The 26,549-nt window shown below is 41.6% G+C and overlaps 1 protein-coding gene across 4 annotated transcripts in view; it reads left to right on the forward strand.

Moving 5' to 3' along the window:
- The window catches only part of TULP4 (TUB like protein 4), a 93,757-nt gene that overhangs the window by 7,571 nt on the left and 59,637 nt on the right, over positions 1-26,549 (forward strand). For 3 of the 4 annotated variants that reach the window (XM_053382273.1, XM_053382270.1, XM_053382271.1), the window contains exon 2: positions 20,521-22,821. In XM_053382273.1, coding sequence (XP_053238248.1) covers positions 22,570-22,821 — 252 coding nt within the window. In that variant the 5' untranslated portion in view covers positions 20,521-22,569. Of the gene's footprint in view, positions 1-16,588; positions 16,656-20,520; positions 22,822-26,549 lie in introns of those variants that run through there. The other variant, XM_053382272.1, reaches the window with a different exon arrangement.

Consider the following 26,549-nt stretch of genomic DNA (forward strand, 5'->3'; position numbering starts at 1 on the left):
GGAGGTCATGGTTGGGGGGAGGGGAAAGGCTTTTCAGGCCAACTTGGACCTCCTGGTGGGCCGGCATTGGCCCACAGGCCAGAGGCTCCCCACTCCTGCACTATACCATACTGGTTCCTGTGTTTTGTATAAAATACGCCAGCCAAGGATCTCACAGTTTGTGCATCTCACAAAGTACACTTCGGTCCACAAGCAGTGTGTTAGTCTTTGCTGCAACAAATTGATGGAGCTACACCTCTAGAACATATCAAATATCTCTTTTTGGGATACTAAAGGAACTGTGAAACAACTTACTGTTTAATAAACAAAATCTACTGATCGCAATTTGAAGGAAAGACTTGTCTTTTAATATTTGTTTCATTTCCTATGTTACAGTAACACACCAGAATCAAAATAGCCTCAAAAAGTGTGTCTTTAACTATCAGCCCTAGCAATTAAAGGTTGCCCTCACTGATTAAAATTGATCTTAAAGCTTTAGTTGATTAATCCACTGATTAAACCAATTAAAGTTTGCAGTAGTCATTCAATCATTTGATATGAGAGAGAGAGAGAGAGAGGAAATAGGAGGACTGGCAGCAAGCGAGTCACTGGGAAACAGTTGGGTTTTCCTTACCTATTTCCGCATGTATTTCTCGCTGGGCCACTAGTTGTGGTGATGGGCTTCCACCTTTCTGCATCAGTCCAATCCTGAAATAACAGAAAAAGCTGCATGAAGCAATGTAGAATGATAGAATTGTAAAGTTGGACGGGATCCTGAGGATCATCTAGTCCAACCCCCTGCAATGCAGGAATATGCAGCTGTCCCACATGGGAATTGAACCTGCAACCTTGGTGTTATCAGCACCATGCTCTCACCAACTGAGCTATGTAGGAACATAAGAAGCTGCCTTATACGGAGTCAGACCCATTGGTCTGTCTAACTTGGCATTGCCTACACCAAGGACAGCCAACCTGGTGCCCTTCAGATGTAGGACTAAAACTCCCATCATCCATCACCATTGGTTATGCTGGCTGGGGCTGATGGGAATTGTAGTCCAACAGTGTCTGGAGGGCATCCCATTGGCTACCCCTGGTTTACACTGACTGGCAGGAGTTGTCTGGGGACATTCCCAGCCCTATGTGGGATCGTCTTCTGTGTACAAGGCAGATGCTATGCCGCCGAATTATGGTCCAAAATGGAACAAAGTAGCATGAGATGAAGTATGGAAGAACAGGAAAAGCTAACCGTTGATGGCTATTCTGTCACCCTCTCTCCGTGGCCATTGCTTCTCCTTTAAAGGAGAGATGAGCATAGCTACTGGGAGAACTAGCTAGAGAAAGGAAAAAACTTTGCTGAGGAGCAGTAAGAGAAACAGACGAGGAAGCAACAAATTCAGGGGTCCAGAAAACTGCCTGGGAGTAGCTAATCTTACCCCCAAATAACCCAGCTCCTGCTGCAGTGTTGACAAGAAGGACGTGCATTTAAGAGTTAGTACTCCAGTCTGCTGGAGTTAATAATGGGCAACCCCTTTGGATAATGCGTTGTGTAGGAGGACGAGCCGCCAGCTTCAAAACTGCAAAGCTATTTTAAGAGTCTTTATTAAAATTGAACCATATTTCACTGGAATCCACTCCCTGGCCCTTCTGTTAAAATATCTCATTAGCACCAGTTTATCATTGAATTTTGAGCTTAACACACACACACACACACACACACACACACACACACACACACACACGAAGTGGGTGTCCCACTGTGAGAGTCCTGAATTGCTGGTGACCCCGTAATGAGTTGCGTGTGGGTTTTTCTGGTATGTGTGTTCAGATGAATGATTATTCTTTTGTTTTGTGGGGGTGGAAAGGCGAAGGATGATGTGTTTTGACATTTGCCGTGCGTTTTCTAGGTTGAGCAATTGCTTGACATGAGCCCTTTTCCCAGGAGCCGATGAGTCTAGCTCTCCTCGCAAGGAGACTTCTTGACGATTGGTAGAGAATATAACTCTGATTTAGACTAAGCTCTCTGCTTCTGGTAGTGATGGAGCAAGGTCTCAGGGGAATAAACGGCTTGGGGCTCTCCGGGGTTCACCCACACAAACTGCACGGGTAAAGAAAGGGAAACGTTGATCCTGAGTGCTGTTCATGCTCACACCTGAGCCCTGTCTTACACCTTGGGAAGGCTGCAAATACACATTTCACTTTTTATATTTTCTAATTCCTACTGGGTGAACAGATGGGCAGCCAGCTATGGGTTTTTTGGTTGTTGTTTTTTTTTGGTTTTTTAAAACACATCTCCCCTTGAGAGGTGCAGTGAGAGAGCTGTAGAGGTTAGAGAACTGGATTCAGACCTGGGAGACCAGCATTCAAATTCTCACTCAGCCATTAAACTCACTGGGTGACGTTGTCCCAGTCTCTCAGTCCAGCCTAACTCCCAGGGTTGTTGTGAGGAAAACAGTGGAGAGGATGGAGAACCATGTGTGCCATCTTGAGATTCTTGGAGGAAAGATGGGGTCGCAATGTAACAATAAATACATACAAGTAAAATATATTGCCTATACAGTTGTAACTTGGAAGTCGAATGGAATCCGTTCTGGAAGTCCGTTTGACTTCCAAAACGTTCGAAAACCGAAGCACAGCTTCTAATTGGTTGCAGGAAGCTCCTGCAGCCAATCGGAAGCAACGGAAGCCCCGTCGGACATTTGGCTTCCAAAAATAGTTCGCAAACCGGAACAGTCACTTCTGGGTTTGTGGCGTTCCAGGAGCCAAAACGTTCGAGAACTAAGCTATTTGAAAACCAAGGTACTGGGTCTTGGGTTTATTTGGGGTCCAGCAAGTTTGTTTTGAGAGCTCTTACTGTGCAGTATCTGCTCCTGACCCCTGCTGCTGCAGGCCAGTCCCACTCAGAACCCCTCTTATAGAAGGGAGGTCACCATAACTTTTCTTTTTTTAAAAAAAAATATTTTTTATTAAAGATTTATTAGTTTACAAAAACATGTGCATTATCTCTTTTTCAAGTTGCTTTTTCTACAGATCAGTTTCATTTGTTGTGAGACATTAGTGTTGCATGCAGTATAAGTTTGGGAAGAAAAGAGGGGGTGAATGGGGTGGGGATGCTTCTATTCTTCCACTTAGTGTATGGCCATACCTTTTCTGACAGCTCCTTTAGCTATTGTTTCTAGAAGACTTGGGAGGGAATAATTGTAGTATTGGTGTCGTTTACGGTGGGTGTGAGCAGAAGTGCTTCTGGTAGATCTCTGGGTGATTGGAAGCAATTTGAAGGGTTCTGATTCTTGACAATAGCAAAAGGCTTCCCTCTCTTCTAAATTAGGCTGCTGAGATGAAGAAATCTTGGGAGGGGGAAACCAGGACTGTGAGCTCAGTCTTGTTCCTTCATTCTATGAGTGTGTTGCCTTTCCCAGCCAATGTTTTGTTCACCTGGCTCAGGCTGGTGGACTTTTAGTTTTAATAAAATAGGTTGTGAACTGCCCTGAGATCTACAGATAAAGGGTGGTATGCTAAAAGAAAGAAAGAAAGAAAGAAAGAAAGAAAGAAGATAGAACCCACAAGCCTAAAGTCTCTCTCCCCCCCTTTTTAAAGGATATCCATTGTGCCAAGCTTTTTCTCTCTGTAGTTAACATTACTTTTAAAAAAACCTAGTACAACTGCATTCAAATGTATTTCTCTGCGGAGCAATAACAAATGCATTCTATCCCTTTTGGTATTTCATTAGATTCTCAGAATCAGTGAGTACATAGTACATCACCTCTCTAGAGGTGTATCAGGCCACTGTTGTTCTGTAGGAGCACTCAAGCTGTGGGTCAGCTTATTAAAAGATGCTTAGTACATGAATTGCTCTTCTTTTGATGGGAAGCACTGAAATTTGTTGGACTGAAAGACATAGTCTAAAGCCAACGTTCTCGGACAAAGATGCAAAAGAAAGCAGGCTTGCATGTTAGTCCATAAACATCATTTTACCAGCCCACATGCCCACATTTATTAGTCATTGGCTAGATGGATTTAAAAGGGGATTAGACAAATTCATGATGGAGAGGGCTATCCATGGCTCCAAGCCTTGATGGCTGTGCTCTGCCTCCAGCAATGCTTCTGAATGCCAGTTGGTGGAAACCACAGGAGGGGAGAGTGTTCATGTGCTCAAATCCTGCTTGCTGGTTTCCCACATGCATCTGGTTGGCCACTGTGAGAACAGGGTGCTGGACTAGATGAGCCATTGACCAGATCCAGCAGGCTTTTCTTATGTTCTTATAACAACCAACTCTTTCAATTTACACAAACCTCCCTGTTTGGTTGCCAGTAGGTGCTTATTAGTCAAAACAGCCGACCAGGTGAGTCGCTCTTCCCGAACCTGAACAAAGCATGAGCACAGGGATACAATTTGCTTTCGCTTGGAAGTTAAGCGAGGGCTTCGTCAAGGAAAGTGATGTGTGAAAAATGTACTTGCGTCAAGTGGTTTCACTTAGATCAAGGCAGCTGCTGCTTACCGTGCCTGTTTGTTTGGGCTAGGATTTCAATTATATGTCAAGGGCATCTAAAGCTTGGACTCTTTCATATTGCAATCAAAATAATAGCTCCCAAAGTGTGGTGTCTGTTCTGCATACAAGGAAAGAAAGGCAGAAGAAACCTCTGCTCCCTCTTGCAGGCCATTGAATAGCGATGGGATGGTAAAACCATTTAGTGGCTGAGCTCCTGATACTGCACACTGTTTCCTTTATCTCATCTGCCGCATACCCTTGTACTCTGTATTATTTAATCCTGAACAAGTAGCACTTCTAGATCAGTACTCACAACTGGTAGACTTTAAAAATGTTGCCTTGCTCTTCATTATAAATAAATCAAAGGGGCTTGCAAGGTTCCCAAAATATATAAAACCTAATAAATACAACTAACCCAAAATATCTGAGGTCAATATTGTATTATAAAACCAAGAGGAGGTTAAAATGATGAGAGTTGTTTGGCAGTGGAACAGTCTACCTACCTCAAGAGGTATAGTGGGTTTTCTGTCGCTGGAGGTATTCAGGCTGAGGCCAAATCGGTCAGAGGTGCTGTAGTTGCATCCTGCACAACAGATCCTGGGCCAAGCAGAGGTTGGTCCAGATGACATCCAAGGTTACACTCAGCTCTTTGATTTTATGAAAACAATTCCACATAAAAGCAGGAATGCAAAAACTCTAATCTGCATTGACCCGGCTTAGCATGAATGTGTGAGTGTACAGGTTTCTGGGGAGGAGATTATGGCTGCTTTGCTCTTCCTCCAGTCGTGCTGCTGTGAGCTAAGCTATGGTTTGGCTTAACATGCCCTCTGAACCCAGACTCATGGTTTGTATTGCTCTACCTTTCTGGTTTACAGCTTGTGGTTTGTCAGGGACAGTCTAGTGCAAACCATGGCTTAGTTAGCAGCAGCAAGACCAAAGGAGGAACAAAGTGTCCCTGATATTCTCTTGAGGAGACTGCATGTCTTCCATACTCACACTGATGTCTTGGTTTGGCTTAGCTTAGCATTGTGTGAAAAATGGACTATGAAATGCTTGGAGAATGAAAGCCCATCTAAAGCTTTCAAAACAGAGAGCCAACCACATCTCTGGATGGCAGGAGTTCCATTCCCTGTGTGCTGTAGTAAAAAAGGTTGCTCTCACTTATGCAGATTAGAATTTCATTAAAAACAAAGGGAGAATTTTCCAATAGCAGAAAGACAGGGCAGTGACCACAAAGATGCAATGCCATGAGAATTCTATTCAGATTAATTAAAAGTTGGTACCTCTTTAATGAGGTATTATATCTTGTGCAAGAAAAGCAGGTACTTGTCAGTGGTCTAACACAATACTGTGTGCCAAATCCTAGTATGTTTATTGGTAGAAGGTAATGCAGAAAACTACCATTCTTGGAAAGTGCCAGATGTTGCCAAAATTGTATTTAGTGTTTATACCCCCAAATCTAGAGCAAAACCCTCTTTTAAAACCAACTTACAAATCAACATATAAATTCTTTCTTAAAAAGACTTACCTAAAGCTAGAGGAGGCTAGAGCAAGATGTTACAAGTTTGAGGGTAGAGTTCACTCACATCTACTTGAGCTGCTGCTTACTGAGCAAGTCTAATGGCAAAGTTGGAATTGGAAAGCCAGTTACTCCCAGTATAGTAGTGTCAAGGGGAGAACAGAAACTGAATTAAGATCCAAAAGCGAAGAGAGAACAATTAGATAGTAAGGTAATACAAGGGTGAAAGCCTAGAAACGCCAAAAGGGAGGAGAGTCGGGAAAGCAGAGAAGCTGAAGGTTTTGGTATTGATGGGTTTTTAAGAGCAATCTTTGAACAGGCAGGAACAGCAAGAGAAGAAGAGCCTTAGGAACAGCAGGGCAGCCTCTAGCTTATCTCCCCCAGCATTCATACTGGGTGATGCCAGTCCTAGCAGGGTTGCCTCTAACCAGATTGTCCCAGTCTTCTGTTGCCTGTTTATTACCTTGACTGAGTCCTGAAAGACCTCCTCCCTGCCTTGCAGGACCTGACCTGGGAGGGTGGGGCCCTGACTGACTCCAGCTACAAAAGAAGAGGCTGCTGAACAGAATCTTGGGCTGGGGTACTATTTAGAGGGGGTTGTTGCTGTTAATTTTTTGTATTTTTATTTTGGATATTACGACTTATGTAGAAATTGTTAAATTTTGTTGCCTGCTTTCTGATGTTTTGTTTATTGTTTAGGACTACTTTTGGTATGTTTGTAGCTGTGTAAGTTTTTATAAGTTGTAAGCTGCCTTGAGCATGGTTTTAATTTTGGACAGGTGGCATTCAAATAAAATGATTGATTGATTACTTAAAGAGGGCACTTGTTCCTCCATGCTCCACAGTGACAGCATATTGGGCCACAAAGCCCAGGTTGGATGCCTACACATTCCTTTTACATTCCATTTACAGCTGAACTAGTCGGATTGGGCAGAACTATAGCTGCATGTCCTTTTGCTTCTGACCTTAGTTGACAATAGGTTTGAAAAGTGTTAATATGAAGAACCTGTCCTAGGTATGCTTAGAACACCAGAATCCATAGAGCTGGTGTCATAAATCTAATAGGAATGAAAATCAAAGCTTAATATTGGGAACTGAAAGTAGAACATACAGTGAAGGAAGTAATTGCTTCAGCAATTGTATACATCGCTTGAGCAATTGTGAGAGAATTATGCCCCAAACCCTGTTTTCTGGCTATTGATAAATACATCGTCTGACACGCTTTGTAGTTAGAATGAAGCAAAATTGATCATTCATTGGAAAGAGTGGATACATGCACATACATGGAGTAAACAGAAATGGTATATCTGTCACTCTTGAGTAATAAAATTTGCCTTTTAGGATGTTTCAAGCAAACAGATGTATTTAGGGACTGCTTTCCTAATGTATCTTGGGGGGGGGGAGAGAAAACTGTTTTAATACCAGCTGTACTATCTGGTATACGTTACCCCGTGAAAGGAACATTCATCCAAGTGTTGAAAAAAAAGGTGGAAAAGCTTTCTCCCAAGTGGCATTAGGTACTTAGAGTAACCTCCTATCTCTCAAGCTTATAGCTTACATCTGCCCACGTTGCTTCATCTAGATAGGCACCTGGGAAAACTCTGTAACCATTGCCTTAGGTTCTGACCCAGAGCTCTTTCACCCATAGCTTCCCCAAGATTCAAGACTCCTGGCAATATATAGCAGCTTCCAGGAAATCTCTCGGTAATTAATATACATCTCTAATTACCCAATTCTAAATGGCTGGCGAATAATCCTTTCTTGGGCATGTCAAGGCCTATGCTGTGCACCAGCTATCTTGTTCCAGATGTTATGAAGCAGCATATTGAAGGTTTCAGTTGATTTTCCTTATTTTCTTTAGTTCTGTGTTGTTTGCTCCCCTGCTCCTTATTTCTAGGAAAGCTATGAAAAAAGGGTACTTTGCTCTTAGGGTCTGCAGCAAGAAATTGTGTTTTTCTGTGTATGTGTTGTACAAAAGCAGAGGCTACAATTGTGTAATGGTCTATTGTGGAAGGCCCATTCTCTTGCGGTAGGTTGCCCTTTAAAAGGCACTTTGTGTAGCAGGTGGTTTAGGAGATGGTGAGGAGATTCTAAGAAATGAGAGTTGAAGAGATTCAGAGAAGGAGGCTTGAACATTTGAAAGAGGTAAAGAGGGTGGATGAGGCGACAGAGAGAATTAGCAAAAAGAATCATCCAGAACCTAAGAGAGCAGGAGAAAAATGAAACCACCTAACCTGGTAGCATTTATCCAGCAGCAGCTTCACCGTCTGGGAGTCTGAATTTTATTGAGATTCATCCCTCCTTTTTGGATTAAGGTTAAATACTTGCCTTAAATTGTATTTTACCAGAGTTGTTTCCCTTTCTCCCCCCTCTCCCTGCCTCAGCTTATTAAGTAAATCCAGCCGTTACTTTCCCATTTTAGTGAGTTGACTGCTAGTTTCCTCCTGTATACGTTCTGGAAGTGAAGGGACTGGAAGTGCCGGGTGCTAATTTGGGGCCTTGGCATTATGCCTCTTTACATAGTTTTGAAGCGAAATACCTAGGATCCATAGTTCCCTTGCCCACAAACAAATTAGTTCCTTGTAGGGAACTTGGGTCATGGCTGTTCATTTGTTTCTACAAATAAATAAGAAATTCTCACTGTCACATTCTGCCTTGAATTACCAGATTCTGAACATGCTGTGAGTGGCTGGAATACTGCCTGGGCAATATGGGGTGCTTCTCCTTTCTCCAGGGTTGGGGATGTTTTGTCACTGATTGTTGAATATCTTCCTTCTGCCATTCCTATGTTCTCTCTCTTTCCCCCAATCTCTCTTGCTTCAGATGGCAGAATAAAAGTATTCTCTAAACTGAAAGAGATTCCTAATTCAAGGTCCCTTGCCCAGCCTTGTGATAGGGTCTGTATCAGATAAACCGATGATTCTCTGCGTATGTCTGCATGCCTTTCCTGTCCCCTGCTTTGCACTGGTGATCAGGGATACAATATTCTTTGGCAAGGCTGCTGCTGCTGTACATTATTGGTTAGCAAAAAGTCTGATTAGCAATGATGGTGCCAGTTGTAGGCTGCCAGCTGTGAAGTAGTCGGGGCTGAAATGCCATGTGGGGTTTCAGCAGCCATTTTTTATGGCTATGGCTGAGAAACAAGGCTCCTTTTCATTTTATATGAGTAACAATCCCCTGGAATATGATCCTGGGATATTAATGCTGTGCATTAAGTATGATTAGGGAACTTTCCTGTCTTCAACAGTCTCTTGAATTGCTGCGTATTGTTACCGTGCCATTAATGTGATTCATCAGCTTTGAAACAGCTTGTCCATTGCAAAGGAATTATGTGAATGTATTAACTTGGTAAAGCTTTTTGAAGTTCTGCTGGCAATAATCAATATGAAGCCATGCCCAAGGCTTTTAAGGCAATTTGGCCATGCTCTTTTCTCTAGACTGAATTGCTTTTTCCCATGGAAGTATTAGTGAAGAGATAAGAAGTGATAACGTTATTGCATTTAGCGGGTGACAAGAGCGCCAGCTGCACGGCAGTAATGCAATAGCTTAGATGCAAAGTCCTCAACATCAACAGGTGTGTATGTTTCCCCTTCACATGAGGCTTAGAAAGCATGGAAATTCTTCACCACTCGCCTACTATTCACCCATGGAACAATTCCTGAAAAATCATTTGACATCTTTCCCCACCACGGTTGCATTCATATCTTTTTCCTGTTGGTGTCTTGCAGTGCAGTTGTTTCTCCAGTTTTTAGGAAATGTTAGCGCTTTGGACACAACTGCAGAACAAAGCTTTCAGATGGGAGCACACTACTATTTCTTCGAGTCTTGAAGTGCAGCTTTTGATGTGGCCGGTGACAGCATGCAACCCTGGTTATTTGTCATCTCCCAGCGCGTCTATCATTGCCTTCCCCACCCTCCATTCAACTTGCCAGTGTAATGGGCAAGGTGTGTGTAGCAGGTGGGGAGGGAGGTACAGTGGTACCTCAGGTTACATACACTTCAGGTTACATACGCTTCAGGTTACAGACTCCGCTAACCCAGAAATAGTACCTCAGGTTAAGAACTTTGCTTCAGGATAAGAACAGAAATCGTGCTCCGGTGGCGTGGCAGCAGCAGGAGGCCCCATTAGCTAAAGTGGTGCTTCAGGTTAAGAACAGTTTCAGGTTAAGAACGGACCTCCAGAACGAATTAAGTTCTTAACCCGAGGTACCACTGTATGTCAGTTTCACAACTGCCTTGTTGGCTTCACAGTGATAGGGCACTCAAATTTCCATTTAAAAACAAGTCCCCTCTTTAGAACAGCAGCAGTGGTGGTGCAATTAATGTAATTTTGTCTTCTCTTTGGTGAATCCCATTTGTTTCTTGTGCTGGCTGGCAGAGGAACAGATTGAAAGAGATTGCAGTGCTGGAAAAGGTTCAGAAAAGGGCAACTGAAATGATTGAGGGGATGCAACATCTCCTGTATGAGGAAACACTATAATATTTGGGCTTCTTTAATTTAGAGAGAAGGCAACTGAAATGGGATATGATAGAGGTGTATAAAAATATGCATGGTATATTTTTCCCATGGAAGTATTAGCAAACAGAATGTGGGCAGAGAAAAATCCCCCCCCCCATTTTGTAATGCTTAGAACTCAAGGACATCCAGTGAATAATCCATCATCATCACCACCATCATTTATTCAATTTATGTATCACCCTTTATCAAAAGCTCTCAGGGCAGTGTACAACATTAGAAACACATTACAAAACATCAATGGTAAAAACATAGCAAAATGCATGCTGACAGACAGCCTAACAGTAAAATAATAATCATAACTGTCCTCTCGTTCCCAGGTTTTGAGCAGTAGATCTTTATTTCCTTCCCTCTCTCTTGCAGGTAAACATAGTTCAATTCTCTCCCCCCTCTTCTCCTGCATCAAAGGAGGGTATCACTTACTTGGGTGTTGGGGTTTTAGTCCTTTCAAATCCGCTTTAGGTTACAGCTTCTTTGCTTTAATCTATATACAAAAGCGGAAGGCAGACTTCCTGTTTATACCTTCCCGCTTCGGTGCCAAATTTAAAGTCCTTTCCCCCCCCCTTGCCTTCTCCAATTAATCCTACTCACAGGTAGTTGCTTTTTGAGTCGAATTGTCTCAGGAAGAAGTCAGCGCTCTCCGGCAACAGCTATGCGGCTTCGCTCTGTGGAGGTAGCTTTCTGCTCTCAGCACCACGCCACTCGCCCGCTTCGCTCCGGAGCCCATAATCGGGTCCCCTTGCAAATTGGGGGGCACAAAAGGTGCCCGCCGAGCCCCACGTTCACAGGCTTCACCCCGCCTGTGATTTAAAAAGGGTCTCCGCTTCGCCATAGCGGTTTGACCTGATTTCCACGGAGCGGGTCCCAACAGCTCAGAGGGAATCCGCCATTGCCGATGGCGCTAAACCCGGAAGTCGCAACACCAGCACTTTGAATTGGGCCCAGAAACTAATTGGCAGCCAGTGCAGTTGTGCCAGGATTTGCACCAGCTGAAGTTTCTGAACTGTCTTCAGAGGCAGCCCCATGTATTTCAGTAATCCAACCTAGATGTTACCAGAGCATAAGCCACAGAAGTTAGGCTATCCCTGTCCAAATAGGGGCGTAGTTGGGCCACCAGTTGAAGCTGACAGAAGGCACTCCTGCCACTGAGGTCACCTGGGCCTCAAGTGACAGTAGTGGATCCAGAAGCACCCCCAAGCTACGTACTTGCTCCTTAAGAGGGAGTGTGACCCCCTCAAGAGCAGGCAATCTTCCACCCATCCAGCCTAGGGAATGATCCATTCACAGTGCCTCAGTCTTATCTGGATTGAGCTTCAGTTTACTGTCTCTCATCCAGTCCATTACCAAGGCAAGACAAACAGTCCAGACTGTAACTCTGCTGTAGTTTTAGTTCTGATCAGACTCCCACTCTTTCTTTTAATTATGGACAGATTACATTTACATGGGGACTAAGTAATGCACAATTAGCACTGAACAGGACTGGGATTAGTGCAGGCTTCCTCAACCTTGGCCCTCCAGATGTTTTGGGACTACAATTCCCATCATCCTTGACCACTGGTCCTGCTAACTAGGGCTCATGGGACTTCTGGGCCAAAAACATCTGGAGGGCCAAGGTTGAGGAAGCCTGGATTAGTGCTACCGTAGTGTTAAAAAACATCAGCTGTTGCTTGGAAGCACCTCTGCTTGTGCATTCTCCCCTGTCACTTCTGCAACAAGGTTTTGAAGGTTGGAGATGTTGCAAAAGGCTGCACAGCTTATTAACCGTCTGTTGTGGTTTACCAGGTGCTTAAATTTCTAAAGAGGAAAAGTAAAGTCAAGAATATCAAGCAACTAGGCCTTTATCTTTAGCAATGAAGATGGAGAAGCCTTTAACCTTTATTTGACCATTGCAAAAGTCATTGTTTATCCTAGAATTAATAGCAACGCCTTTATCCTCTACCCTGATATAGCTACATATCTCCAGTGCTGGCATTGCATCTGAACGGATTCCGGTCCCGATAGCCATTGTATATAATAAGGCTGCTCTAGGTTTCTCTCATACATGGTGTGGTCCTGCCTACTTTTTTTTTTTATATCCTGGCCAGCTGGGGAACACTGAAGAGCAGAGTCCACATGGCTTATAAACTGAAGGTGCCCTATCTTCGTCATATATTAAGGAAAGGAAAGGAAATAACTTGTGATAGTCATTCAAATAACTCTGATGGTCCTCTTCGAATAGGTAGTTTTTGTCTTTGTTAATTGATTTAATTAATTGATCCACACCTGGCGTGGCCTGGCGTGCTCTGGTCCATGGGGTCACAAAGAGTCGGACACGACTAAACAACTAAACAACAACAATTGATTTGGTCACTGCCCTGTAAAGATATGATGATGGCAAGATCTCTGAGCTTTCACAGGCTACAAAGGCATCTGGGCTACAGCTGTCCTGAAATATTGGCCTTGTTCAGTTTCCTTTTCTTAGACAAAAAAATCTGACCTGCTCCTCATTCTGATGGACAGAATCATGAAAAAATCATTTGTATAGTAAGTAGTAGGTACAATGAAGCCTGCTCAAATACCCCATTAACATACACAGGTATAGTAAAATTTATCCACCTAGCATCTGCCCAATCAACATCAGCTGTGTGAAATGCAGAGCATAATGTTCACCAACTAACCAAGACTTGAAATGCAGCTGTGATATGGCCATGGCTCTCAGTTCTTTGTTGTTTGTCACTTTGAGGCCTCAGAAAGTACTTTGCATTAAATCTTAATCACGATTTCACAGCTCAAGAGCTTGATGTACAAAATGGTATTAAACCTTGCTGGTAGTTTCCCCCTTTTCTTTTTTAATCCATTATGCGCTTCACATCTCTTTGCATGTGTCATAAATTGATATAAATAACACATGTTATTAATTCAGAAGGAAATTGCCCAAATAAATCAGGCAGCTTGGAACAACATGGAATACTGGTTAAACAATTGGGCATATTTTGTGTCTCTGTACAAGATGTGTTGAGGTGAAATTGGTTTTTCAATTTGTTTCCTCTAATGGATGAAACCCAGTTAAAGCAACCAAACCAAGCTGTATGTAGCATTATCAGCTTCTTATTCAAGCTGATCAAATCCCAAGTTCCTCATAAAAAGAGCACTCCTCAACAATATGTTACAGTATTATACTAAAACAAACCTGCAGTTTGAACTCTGTGTATTCCATACTAAATTAGATCATACAAAGATTTACCCATCCAAAAACAAATTTAGATAGCCAAGGGGGCCCTAAACTGATACATTCAAAGTAAATTGCGATGGTGCATGTTCCCTGGAAGCAAGCAGCATTTACAGTGGTACCTTGGGTTACAAACACCTCAGGTTACAAACACTTCAGGTTACAGACTCCGCTAACCCGGAAGTAGTACCTCGGGTTAAGAACTTTACCTCAGGATGAGAACAGAAATCGCACGGCAGCAGGGGGAGACCCCATTAGCTAAAGTGGTACCTCAGGTTAAGAACGGTTTCAGGTTAAGAATGGACCTCCGGAACAAATTAAGTTCGTAACCAGAGGTACCACTGTACTTGGAAGCTCCAGTTGCTTTGGCGGGCGGGGGGGGGGAGAGAGAGAGAGAGAGAGAGAGAGAAGAGAAAGCAACTTTTAAAAGTAGGATCACAAATTTTGCTTCCTTTCCTCCAGTCTTTGAGGAAGACTAGTCAAAGGAAAAGCACATAAATGCCTTTGCTTTTGTAGACTTCCACAACTGATTGAGTGGGAGATAATGCATAGATTCTTCCCTCTTCTCTCCTCCCACTTGTCTTTGGGAACCTCAGATTTTCTCAGAGCCTCTTGATTAGAAGCAGGAGGCATTGGGAAAGACTCTGGAATAGTACTATTTATTTTTATTTTATTTTATTTATATACTGCCCTTCATCCAAGAATCACGGGACAGTTTACAACAAAAAGCATTTTCAGAAGTGGACAGTCTTGTGGAGAGAGCACTCAGTGTACAGTGCTTGGTTGTGGAGTTGTATCATCCATAATACTTTACTGGTTTTAAATGCCGCACTAGTGGGGCTTTTCTGTGTGCAGTGTGATTGTAGCTATGCACGCTTGCCAAGTCCAGATCTGCCAAGTCCAAAAGCTAGGTAGTATATTCACTTCCATGCATTATTTCTGTGCAATGTAGGCAAAAGCATTATCATTTTGTAAAAAGAGATCTTACAGTATAAGACTATTTCTGCTGAGGAAATTCTGCCTTGTTCTGCGTAACCAGAAAATTGAATATTTTGCATACGCTTTTGCTTTCAGATTCTTCTGTGTAGGAAATACTGCTGGTTTCATGTACTATAATTGGAAAGTATCTTCTTTTTACTGGCCCTAAAGTGTTATAAATTGAATATCCTTCCCTGTTGAAGGACGGATTTTTAACGTCTTCTCTGTGTAAAGCAACTGTGCAAGTAATATTTAAGGATCTTTTTCTTTACTTTCTTTTAATGCAATAAATGCACATTTCCCCTCATATGTTGTACATGGTATGGCCAGTTTCCCTGAGAGGAGCACCTTTGTCATGGAGATATTCTATTTTCTGAGTGTGCAATGTATATCTTGTATGGGGGACAGGGGAGGGGGACATGATATTCCTGACCTAGTTCATAAATTAGTATCATGTTTGCTTGATGGACTGTGGTACCAACAGGATATTGTTTGTGATGACATTGTTACCAAATATTTGGTACTTTTTATTTATTATTTATTTGAAGGCCATGTGCAGGGAGGGGCATAGCAGCTTTCTTCTTGTACAACCAAGCTATCACCTCATTTTTTATTTTTTTTAATGTGTGGGTGAGATACCGCCATGTAGTCACAGAAAATCCTCATAAGGATGATTGTATCAGATGTAATATTCTTCCTGTTATCAGAGCATCTTTGTTTATTTTGAAGCCTCCAGAAGTCCTCCGTACTTACATTTATATGAAATGTGGGCTTGGAGAAACAGGAGAAGGCTCCTGGAATGTTAATAAGCAAAATCAGCCATCTTCTATCAGGTCATATAGGCCAGAGGGGCTGATTAGAAGGTTTTAATCAGCAAAGTGGATGTCAACAGGGTTGGTATTCTAAAATTAGGAACTGATTACCTGCAGCTGACATGGCCACATGTCATTATTTAAAATCTAGTTTCTTCACATCTGCCTTCACAGTAATATACATTGCCACCCATAGGCTGTTGCTGAGGAGAAGCCTCTTAATGAGCCTAAAAGTATACAGAAACCTTTATTTGCCTGCACAGACATCCAGAAAAAGGGGGTTCTCTTTTACCCTGGAGACCAAAATGGACAAACAGTTGCTTAAGAGCTGGCCCTGGTGAAAAAGGGGAGGTGAAAGGAGGAAAGTGAAGGTGAGTCTGGAGAAGGGATGGAAGTAATGTTTTGCGGACTCTGCAATCATCCTCTGAGGCCCTTCTTCATGTACCCACTGCATGAGAGGTCCAGAGGGTGGCAATATGAGAACAGGCCTTTTCTGCAGTGGCTCCCCTCTTCCCAGGGAGGCTTGCCTGATGCACTTTGCTTAACAACAACAACAACTTTATTTATACCCTACCCATCTGGCTGGGTTTTCCCAGCCACTCTTTAAGCACCAGATATCTTTAGGCACTAGGCAAAAACAGTCCTCTTCTCCAAGACCCTTGGCTAATTAAACACTCTGTGGCCTTTTAAACTGTGGGAGGGTATTGTTTTTGTTGCATTTCTATATTCTAAACTTTCCTGTGATCTTCAGATGAGGGGTGGTATAGAAATTTATTAAATAATAAAATAAAAAAGAATTCACTAATTAACATTAAGAATTCACTAATGAACATACAAACAAAATTAAGTGGAAGAATACCTTTGAGTATGGTATTAGCTGTTGGACATCATGTATTGCAAGAGTTGTGCTGAAGGATGCCTATTGGGTGCTGTCCAGTGGAAATTTCTAACATACAAGCCTTACATTTGGGGGAAGGTCCCATTTATTTAAATGGAACTGTCTTTCTAATAAATATGTTAAAATTTATGGTCTAAATATATTTACCTAAATCTATTGAATCCCAGGTATTTTTGCCTGCTGTGAACTGCAGTAACCACTTGACAATTTCAGAGCAGATTCCAGATGCATTATGAGCTTCTGCTTTCGATTTCAAAGGTATGTGGATTCCACCTGAATTATTCCCTTGCACACACTACTGGCAGCTTAGAAATGTGTGTTCTTCTAACCTGTAGTGAGTACAAGGGGATAAATCAGGAACATGCTAGGTCTTCTCCTCTAACAGTTTGGTTGGCTTTGGCTGGTAAAAGGTATTAATTGGAAACCACTAAATATAATAAATATAAAAATAAATGACAGAATATATACTGTATCCAGTTTTTAACATTTTTCTTTTCTCCCATAGATAAGGCCAAAGCTGCGACTCTCTAGCAGATAGCAGTCATGAGATTGATAGTCGATGAGAGAAAGTGACTGTGTGGGGTTCCTCTGCACAGTGCCAGCCAGCTGTTGATCATTTGTAAGCACCGTGGGGTCTTGTGTAGTACCAGAAACTAGGCCTGTAAGTCCTTTTGCCAGCTTTTCACTTGGCAGGAGGAATGAAATGGGAAGAAACCTGTTTCAGAGCACTTTTGCAAAAAGTCACAAGTGCTCACTTTTGCATTGGGGAGGAGGGGTTCTGAGCTTTATCATTGGTCATCTGTGCACTCTAACAAATAATCTAGAGCATTAAGTATCAAACTAGGACACCTATACCTAGCCACCTTTCTAGGCAGAGAACAAAGCAACAGGGAACTTTTAAGAGCTGCTACTGGCTTCATCAAAAGCGGCAGTCTTGATGTTCAGTTCTCCTGTCACTACACTGGGGAGCATGCATGCACAAACTCCAAAGAATCCAGTGTATCTTGTATGACGATTCTGTGAGTGTTACAAAACATTTCTGCTGCAATCCCATACCTCCTTACCTGTGAGTAAGCCCCAGTGAACTTAGTGGGTCATGCGTTTGAGTAGGCAAGTCTAGCAATATCAGTGGAGTGTCCAGCTCATCATGTGTTGCTTGATGGTGGGAGAACTTTAAATCCCCATTTGCGACTTTGTCACAACAAACTTTTAAGTTAGGTCACTGTTACTCATATTTTACAAGTGGAATACTGACAACTGGTGGCTTGTTCAAGTCCACTTGGAGAATTCATGACCTGGCATGTATTTGAAACTAGATCTCTACTCCAGAATTCTACCTCCAGGAGCATCTTGGCTCTTAGCATTTGAATGAAAAAGAGTAAGCATTAATTTTGCTTTTAAAATTATTTCTATTTTATTTTTTAATTTACAAAAAGTGTTGTGTACAGTTTTAGTATGCATGCAGTATATATTCTAATTCAAAATAAATGTTGTCTGCTTTTCTAGTAAATTTGAATTATTGATTGAGCTAGATAAGTAGTTTCCAAACTCTCCCCCCCCCCCACTATTGGGTCCCTTGAAAATTTCTGAGGGTTGGTGGACCACTTAATGAGGATAAAGAGGAGATGGAACAGCAGAAGGGATTGAGAATACTTAATTTCTATTGGATAAAAAACACCACTCAAAGGGGGGGGATTAATGTTTATTGGCTGTAAAGAAGCTTCTCTGCTCTGCCAAGATTGGCAGAGAATAATTGTTCTTTTCGGTTAGAAGCTAAGAAGAAAAAGATGGAGGGAGAGAGGAGGGCTGTTTTACCTAGAAGTTTGTAAAGCACAATCTATGAGATTAAAATGGTCTGTTTTGAACAATCTGTTGGAATAGGGTAGTACTGAGTGCCGGTGTTGACAATACTGAGCTAGATGGATAAGTGGCTGAATTAGGTATACATCAGTTAGCTCCCTATGTTTAAAATTGGGAAATATTTATGTTTCAACTATGTAGCAAAGACCTGTTCTTTCTTTTTAACATTTTAAAACATTGTTTTTAACATTTCAAAAAACTGTGTGGTATTCAAGTTTAGGAGAATCCTGCATTTACCACAACACTACCAAAAGGTTGTCTTTTAAGAGGTGGCTATATTTGTAGCAGAGATGACTAGTTTTAGGCGACAGGCCAGAACTTTCATTTTTACCTATGCTTTTGGCCTTTAATTTGAAGTTTTAAAGTGTTTGTGGCATCTTTGGATGAGGCAGAATCTGCTAGACCTCTCATATTTGCATAATGTGGTGTTTCTTCACCTATTGATTGTGTTTATTATCATTGGTTTTAGTATTTCTGTTGTGTTTGTAAATTTAATAACAACGATAGAAATCAGATAATTATTTTCAGAAAAAGTCAGCAGAGGCAGCTACTGTGTTTGTAAATGAGATCAGTAGTCCTGCAAACTCGGAAAATATAAAATATCAGTGAATAAGTACATGGGATGAGCTGGTTGCTGCACAGTGTAACTAGCCATGATCAAAAGCAATTAAGGCAAAGTAAAATAAGGGCTGATTAGCTAGTAGTTGACTAGTAGAAAGATTATTGATGTATTTATATCTCTGGACTGAGAATAACATACCTGATGCTGCAGGGGATTGGACTAGACCCTTTCGGTCCTTCCAACTTCACAGTTCTATGATATGATAGGTATCTGCTAGAAAATCAGGATGCTAACATCAGGATGCTAGAGGAGACAGTGCACAAGGAAGCAAAGAACATGAGCTAGCACTATTAGATTCTTGCACTGTCAGTCAACTTGTTTTGTCCACAACATTGACATGACACTGTTATTCTGGTTCCAATTAAGACAGTATAGATTGCATCAGGGAGCAGCTTGGGCCTTACATAGCAACTGCTTCTCTTCTTCTTAGGAAATCCCAGTTCCATATTTGGAGAACCACAGATTTCAATAGAATGAGACGGGATGTGATTGGTATATATTCTCAGTTTAACATATTAAAAATTGATAACACTGATACACCCAGGGATGAATTTTTCCATCTCCAAATGCAGAACATTATTATGTTGCTCTTTCTCTGCTCTCTATTTCTCTCCCATTTTTGTACTTGGTAAGTCACTAAAGCTCCTTTGAACATACTGAGTATTAGATAGGGGATTATAGTGCCCTCTTTTTTAATACCAGGCATATTTGAGCAAATTCATTTACTGTAGTAGTAGTAGTGGTAGTAATAATAATAATTAAAAAAAAACCAACAACAACAACCCTGGACAGTGTGAGTAAGTAATGGTGTGACTGAAGAGCAGTTTATTCATATTTCTGAGAATCAAATGTTTAAAGTCAAACAGAAAAGGACCTTTTAATCTTTTGGAGCTAACGCTGAGTCTTGTGTTAAGTAGCAGTTGCTGAGAAATACTTTGTCGAAGGAATCCCAAGAATTGAAGCTTCTTATCCGAGGAATAATAGCTGAAGAAATAATTATCTCCTCTTCCTGTTTTGCTTTGTGCTAACCAAAAGACTCATTTGTGGAGGCTTGACAACCCGTTTATTCCTCTTTGTTTTATTTTGTTTTGTTTTATTGCGTTTATATCCCTCCTTTCGTCCATGGAGTTCAAGGTGGAGTAGATGGTTCTCCGTGTCATCTCCTGATGATATTCTCACAACCCTGTGAAGTACATTAGGCTAAGAGGCAGTGACCATCTCAGTGTGCTTCATGGCTGAGTCCAGGGACTTGAACTCTGGTCTTCCAGGATTTAGTCCAACACTCTACACTGTCTCTCAGTTTACAGACTTGCTGACAAGTTTCATTCATCATTTTGGAATCAGTGGTCGCTATAATGTATGTTCCCCACTCTGCTACCCTACCCACCCACCTTTCCTACTTTTATTTAAAACCTATTGTGTCACTTTCAGGTCCTGCATGTTATGTGATTTAATTTTTTAAAAAATGTTTTGAAATATTTTTCACACCAAAGTTGTAAAACGAGAGTATATTGTCAGTACATGATATTGAACAAGAACTGCCATCTCATTTGGCACCCTCAGTTTCAATGTGCACAGTTGTACAGTCCTGCTATTTCGGTACATGTGTGTATATATAATTCTTTATTTTTTATTTTACAGAATTGGAAGCACCCAAGGAGTCCCAACTCAAATAAGTGACAGATGGCTTGCTAGACTGCCATAGCCAAACTGCGGCACCAGATGCATCCCAAATTGCCAAGTTGAGGGAGTGCCTGTACATACTGTATGTATGCATATACATACACACACACATATATACAAACATATTTCTGCAAACCCACAGACTGGCAATTGCATACTTTGGAGAGTTTTTGCCATGGATGAAAATTAATTCAAGCACCAGATGGAGCGACCTGACAGCACAAAGACCAAAATCCCATGGAATGCCATCTGCTACTAGTGGTCAGTTTGCCATACGGTCTGTGGCAAGTGGGGAAAAAACCCTTCCAAGAAGCAGCATAAGAAAAACACCCTCTGCACAGAGCAAATTACACAAATACCTCTATGAAATAAATAAAACAGTCTGAGTGGAGGGGAGATTGATATTGGCATCCCTGAAAGCGGAATAATGCGCAAATCTCTGGTGCTTTTCTGCACTGGACTCTGATCGATGCAGTGGGGTTTTCATATGTCCGCCTGTTAAGTTGTGACAAGTAATCATGTGCTGATGACTGGAAGCAGGCAAGTTTAGGAGCAGTGGGACAGATCTAGGGATTGAGCTTCACAGACTTTATCATCCTGTATTGAGTTTTGCAGCTCAGTTTGCTGCTTTTTCTTCTCCTGATTACTGTTAATGCAGTTCTTATTTGGGTTCCTTGTATCATGGTACAAATATTTGATAATAAATATTACTCAAAGCATTTGGAACACTTTTTAAACGCATTCTACAGCTGCAAATGTGTTAAAATTATGAATCTGCACTCTGGAGAAATATCAATAAGGAAGGAACCTATTGGATGTGCAGAGGAGGCATGATGGGAAACCGTAGAAGGAAAGGGAAGTTGGATTTTCTGTGCGGCTCCCCAGACTATTTCTAATTGGCCTTCTTGAATCCATCAGGATCTGCAAATAATCGCTTACTTGATGTGCTTTCAGCTCTGGCACTTCTTTTAACAAGAGGATGAAAAGCGAGTCCTACAATTCTCTCCTAGTGGAAAAAAGGGGAAAGACAAAGGCATAAAATAAAATAAAAACAGCCCAAACTATTGGAGTTTACATGAGGTGAATGTCTTTGTTTGAGAAGCTTAAAAGGTTCAGAGTGTTTAAGGAACAACAAGAACACAACGACAGCTAAGTGCAAAGGGGCTTTTCTTTTCATGCCTGCATGGGGCTGTGAGTTGTGAGGAAGCAGGCAAGGCAGTGTGATAAACAGGGACTCCATTGGAGGTGGTGGGGAAGCCGCAAAGGAAATGGGGCAGCCTTTGGATTGCAGAGACTGCTGGGTTGAACAGTGAGCAGTTGAGTTCAGAAAGGGCTTTCCCACCTGACTTGGCACATTGGTAACTGCCCAGAACTCTGGTGTTCGGTCTCGCACGGTCTGTGTGCCTTTCCCCCCACCCCTTTATGCAATCTATTTCAGCTTTAGCAGCGGAAATTTCATCTGACGGGGAAGATCTGCCAGAGGGTGGCTTTGAGGAAAGATGAATGTCCGATATTTATGAACGTGTGAAAATCCAACTGAAGGAAATCTTTTTAAAGCCTTAAGTTACTTGAAACCCACACATCTGCAAACCTTTGTCTCTGGAATCGCATCATGCTATACTGGAAATCTCAGGCTGTACGATGATTATATCCAATTGAGCAAAAAGACGGCTTGCCGTTTCCTTGAACGCCTCTTCTGCAGTAGCTGTTTCTCCAAAGGATAAGTGTACCCTCACTCCAATGACTCCAAATCAAAATGAACCTGGTTTTGTTTTGGTTTTTTTAAGCATTACGTTTTCTTAGCCGACTGTCGTCATCTTTTATAGAGAAATTTTTCACTATGCATTTGGTGGATATTTATAAAAACTGACCTTCTCTCTCCTCCCCACTTCGTATTCTGATCTGTCGAAACTCTTGAACTTATCAATAAAACAGAAGCGTCAGATTTACATTTTCTGCACTAGACATAGTACTTTCTTATGCCAAAAGGGAAATATATAGCAAAGCATGTATGCCGCAGTGGAACATGGGCCTGTTCTCTGTAGTGATTCCAACATCCTCTGCCTCTCTTGGAAAGGCAGGGTTCCTAAAAGTGAGAAGGAGAAGCCTGTCTGCCGCAGGCGATATTATGAGGAAGGCTGGCTGGCGACGGGCAATGGCAGAGGAGTTGTGGGTGTTACGTTCACCTCCAGCCATTGTAGAAGAGACCGGAACACTCCGCAACGCATCAACTTCAATTTAAGGGGCCACAACAGTGAGGTGAGTAAATGCCAAGCTCTTAAGTTTCAGTTTAGAAAGGTGAACACAGTGGTTTGTTTTGATAAAAGGGCATTTGTGCCAAATAGGTAGATTACAGAAAAGCCTTAGTAAAATAAATGGAATTGCTGCTTGCCATCGCCCCGCCTGCTTCAGTAAATAACTGTGATGGATTAAAGTTTATTATCGGCAATGCCTTGCCGTAATCTTTATCATTGGTAATGCCTTGCTGTAATGTATGCATTGGTTGTCTTAAAAGAGAAAGCAGATGTAGCCCACATGGTCTCTACCTTCTCCAGATATTGTTGGACCCCAACTCCCTTCAGCCCCGGATAACATGGCCAGTGGTCAGGGACAAAGGGAGCTGGAGTCAAACAACACCTGCAGGGCACTAAATTTGCTATGCCTGGGCTTACCTTTAGAGCAAGACCAAACAGGTTCCAAATAAAAAAGGAAATGTAAGATGCATGCCAAAGTTTGATCAGGAATGGTGCACGGTGAGGCCTGTGCCCTCCCACTGCTATCCTCCTGAGCTCTCCCGACACCTGCACATTGGACAACATGTTTGCATAAGAATATATAGGGACCAAAGTATACATCATAAAATGTGGGCTGTGTACAGGTATGAAATCCAATGTGTATATGTAAGGAACTGGGGATACAGTGGGCATGCCAGAGACAGGATGTTTTTGTGTTGCAAACTTCCATAGAAGTTGATTGGAGATGGCATATTGGGAACATCTACATCAGAATATAGGGTTTCTGCTGTCAGCACCATTCTGGTGTGTGAACTTTAAAAAGCTGCTAATGTGCTACTCTAGTGCTGCTCATCCCCCAGGGCATAAGCACTTCCTTATTTTTATTTTTATTTTATTTTCTGGAGGCAAACAAAAGTACTATTGTTGTACCAGGTCTTTTGAGAATGAAGCCTTTGTGCAGTGAAACTCATGTTCCAAGATATGAGGACTGATTCTGCAACTGTTTTGTTTGATCCTACTGGTTTTGTTTTTGTATTTAATTTATTACTGCCTGCTTGTATTAGTTATATTTTTCTGTTCTTATGCTGTAAAAAATCATATTGGCTATAATTGCAGGAAAATGTGGGCATAGTGTCCCTTTGAATCTGTTTGTAAAATGCAGGTGGAAATTAAATGCTGCTGAATACTTTATAGTATAGTAGAATTATAATGGAAAGCATTCCAATAAAAGCCACTTGTAGAAACCTGCCTCAATCATGCTCCTCTCCAATTCTAGAGAAGACCCTCTGATAACAGATTACATAGAATGCCTGGAGCAGAGACCTCTTAAATGACTCATAGAGCCATAAGCAATTGAATATGACAGCCTCCACAGTGCAGCTGTGGTGGTGCTTTTTCTTAAAAAACAAAACAAAACCACTACTGCAAGGTAATTAGATTTAAATAATGGTTAGAGCCTGAAACTGGAAAATGGCTTACTCTTACGGGCAATCCAAAAATCTCTTTAAAAATGGCACACACGTCCCAATATAAAAATGTGTGGAATGAAGCATAGTCTTTTGTTGTATTTTGTGAGAGAATGCTTCATTCTAAAGCAGACTTATGCTAACCCTAACTTGGTTTAAAAGCTTTTCTGAGCTTGATTTAAAGCAAGGTCCAAAATGGCGATAAAAGTACTGTTTTAGATTTTGATCAGGGGCAATCTTGATTGATATATAGAAATTTACCATGGGAGTTTAACGTAAGAGACCAGGCATCAAATCACAGCTCATCCATGAACACACCTGGTTTGCGCATAGCACTTATACCATACTTTAATTTGATTGCCAGAACCCAGCTCAGGAGCTAAACCATAGTTTCTTAACCACAGATAAACCATGTTCGTAAATTGTTGTTGGTTTATAAAGCTTGATTAATGTTAACTATATCTTAGTGTTATGTGCAAACCAGGCTACTGGGTGGCTTTATCAAGTCCATTATCCAAGTCCATTATCCCTCAGCTTCCAATTTCCATTTACAAAGTGGAAATAATGATGTATAGAGGAATGTCTTGTATGTGCAAAGGGTTGTAATGAATTCAGTACAGAATGATGTCATAAAAATGACATCCAGTTGATTTCTCTGTCCCACGCTGTTACAGAAGGCCACCCAAAGCTCAGGAGAAGCTTATAGGGGGCTGTTGGGTAGGAGGAACTGGTGGAAATCAGGGGCTGTGCCTTGCATCAGCAGAAGTGCTTCTCCTAGTTCAGCCTTCCCCAACCTGGGGACCTCCAGAGGTTTTGCACTACAACTCCCATCAGCCTCAGACAGCATGGCAGATGATGGCAATGATGGAAAGTGTAGCCAAAAACATCTGGGAGATACGAGGTTGGAGAAAGCCGCCTGTACTTCTAAAAATACCGAGAGTGGTGTACAACGTAATCATAAAACCAAATAATATAATTGCATTTTCAATATGTGTATTAGAGGAATTGGCCAAACAGTGGCAGGCAATTTCAACTAATTAAAGAGCAGTCCCCAGTCCCATCCCCCTCATTGCTGAGATTCTAACAAGTTGTGGCTTTTGCCTGCTCTTCTGTTTAGGGCTGAGATGAATACACAGGGATTCTAGTACAATTCTAAAAGTAGAATTGAGCATTGCTTGGAATGAAAAAGCCATGGGGAATCTAGAGAATAAGACAGGGGGTTGTATCCAATGCTAGCCCTACTCATCATAGGACCATTGAAATTAATGAACATGACTATTTTTGGTCCATAATCAATTAATTGTATACCACCCTTCATCCTGTAGATCTCAGGGCAGTTCACAACATAAAAGTACACTATAAAACCATAAAATACATAATAAAAATAAGAGCAAAAACAAACCGATACTCTCCCATCCCACAACACGTTTAAAAGGGTAGCGGATGTTAATTAGCCAAAGGCATGGTTGAAGAGGAACGCCTGGTGTTTAAAAGTGTATGATGAAGGCACCAGCCAAACCGCCCAACTCTGAGTAAAACTTGGTTGGATACAAGCCAGAGAGTACAAGTGAGTTGGAATCATGGTTGTTTGGGAGAGATTGAGTGAGGAGGCAGAATGAAAAGGTTATTGTTTGGATTTGGGATGTATAAGAAAGTAGTGTTAGGGGCTACGCTGGAGAAGAATGCTGAGAGTGACCACCAGAGAGCAAATTACTTGGCTTGGAATTACTTGTAGCTTGGAGAAGAGGTCCTACAATTGGTGTTCGTGTGAAGATTTTTGAAGGATTGGTTTTGCTCACCCTTTTTTTTTAAATAAAAAATATGTTGTTTCTGATTATTTAACAGTGTTTCGTAGAGTTCTGTATGCCTGCCTGAGAATTAAATCTGTCCTACTAAAATGGAGTGTGAGGTTCTGCATATGTCTTCCCAGTGACTCCTTTCTACGTGCAAGTGACTTCATGTTTTTGTGAATTAAACAAAAATTGTTAGCATGTTCAGCAAAATGGAAAACTAATTTGCTTTTAACTTCTGCTCAACTGTTAAAACTGATTTCTGGGAGTGAATCTACACAGGCTGACATTAATTTCTGTGAAGGGTCGGAGAGTACTAAGAAGGCCAAACTACCTACCTGCTTGCTTTTGTGAGAGATCCTTCAACACGAGAACAAATCTGACCATATCTTGGAACATTTTACAAAACCTGAATTATACAATCTACTAGTTATCCCAGGGGAGAAGTACTGAGGATGAAGGCTGCATTTCTGAGCCGTAATAGCTAGAAAACAATT

The sequence above is a fragment of the Podarcis raffonei genome, chromosome 3 (genome assembly GCF_027172205.1).
Source record: "Podarcis raffonei isolate rPodRaf1 chromosome 3, rPodRaf1.pri, whole genome shotgun sequence".
Taxonomy (NCBI): domain Eukaryota; kingdom Metazoa; phylum Chordata; class Lepidosauria; order Squamata; family Lacertidae; genus Podarcis; species Podarcis raffonei.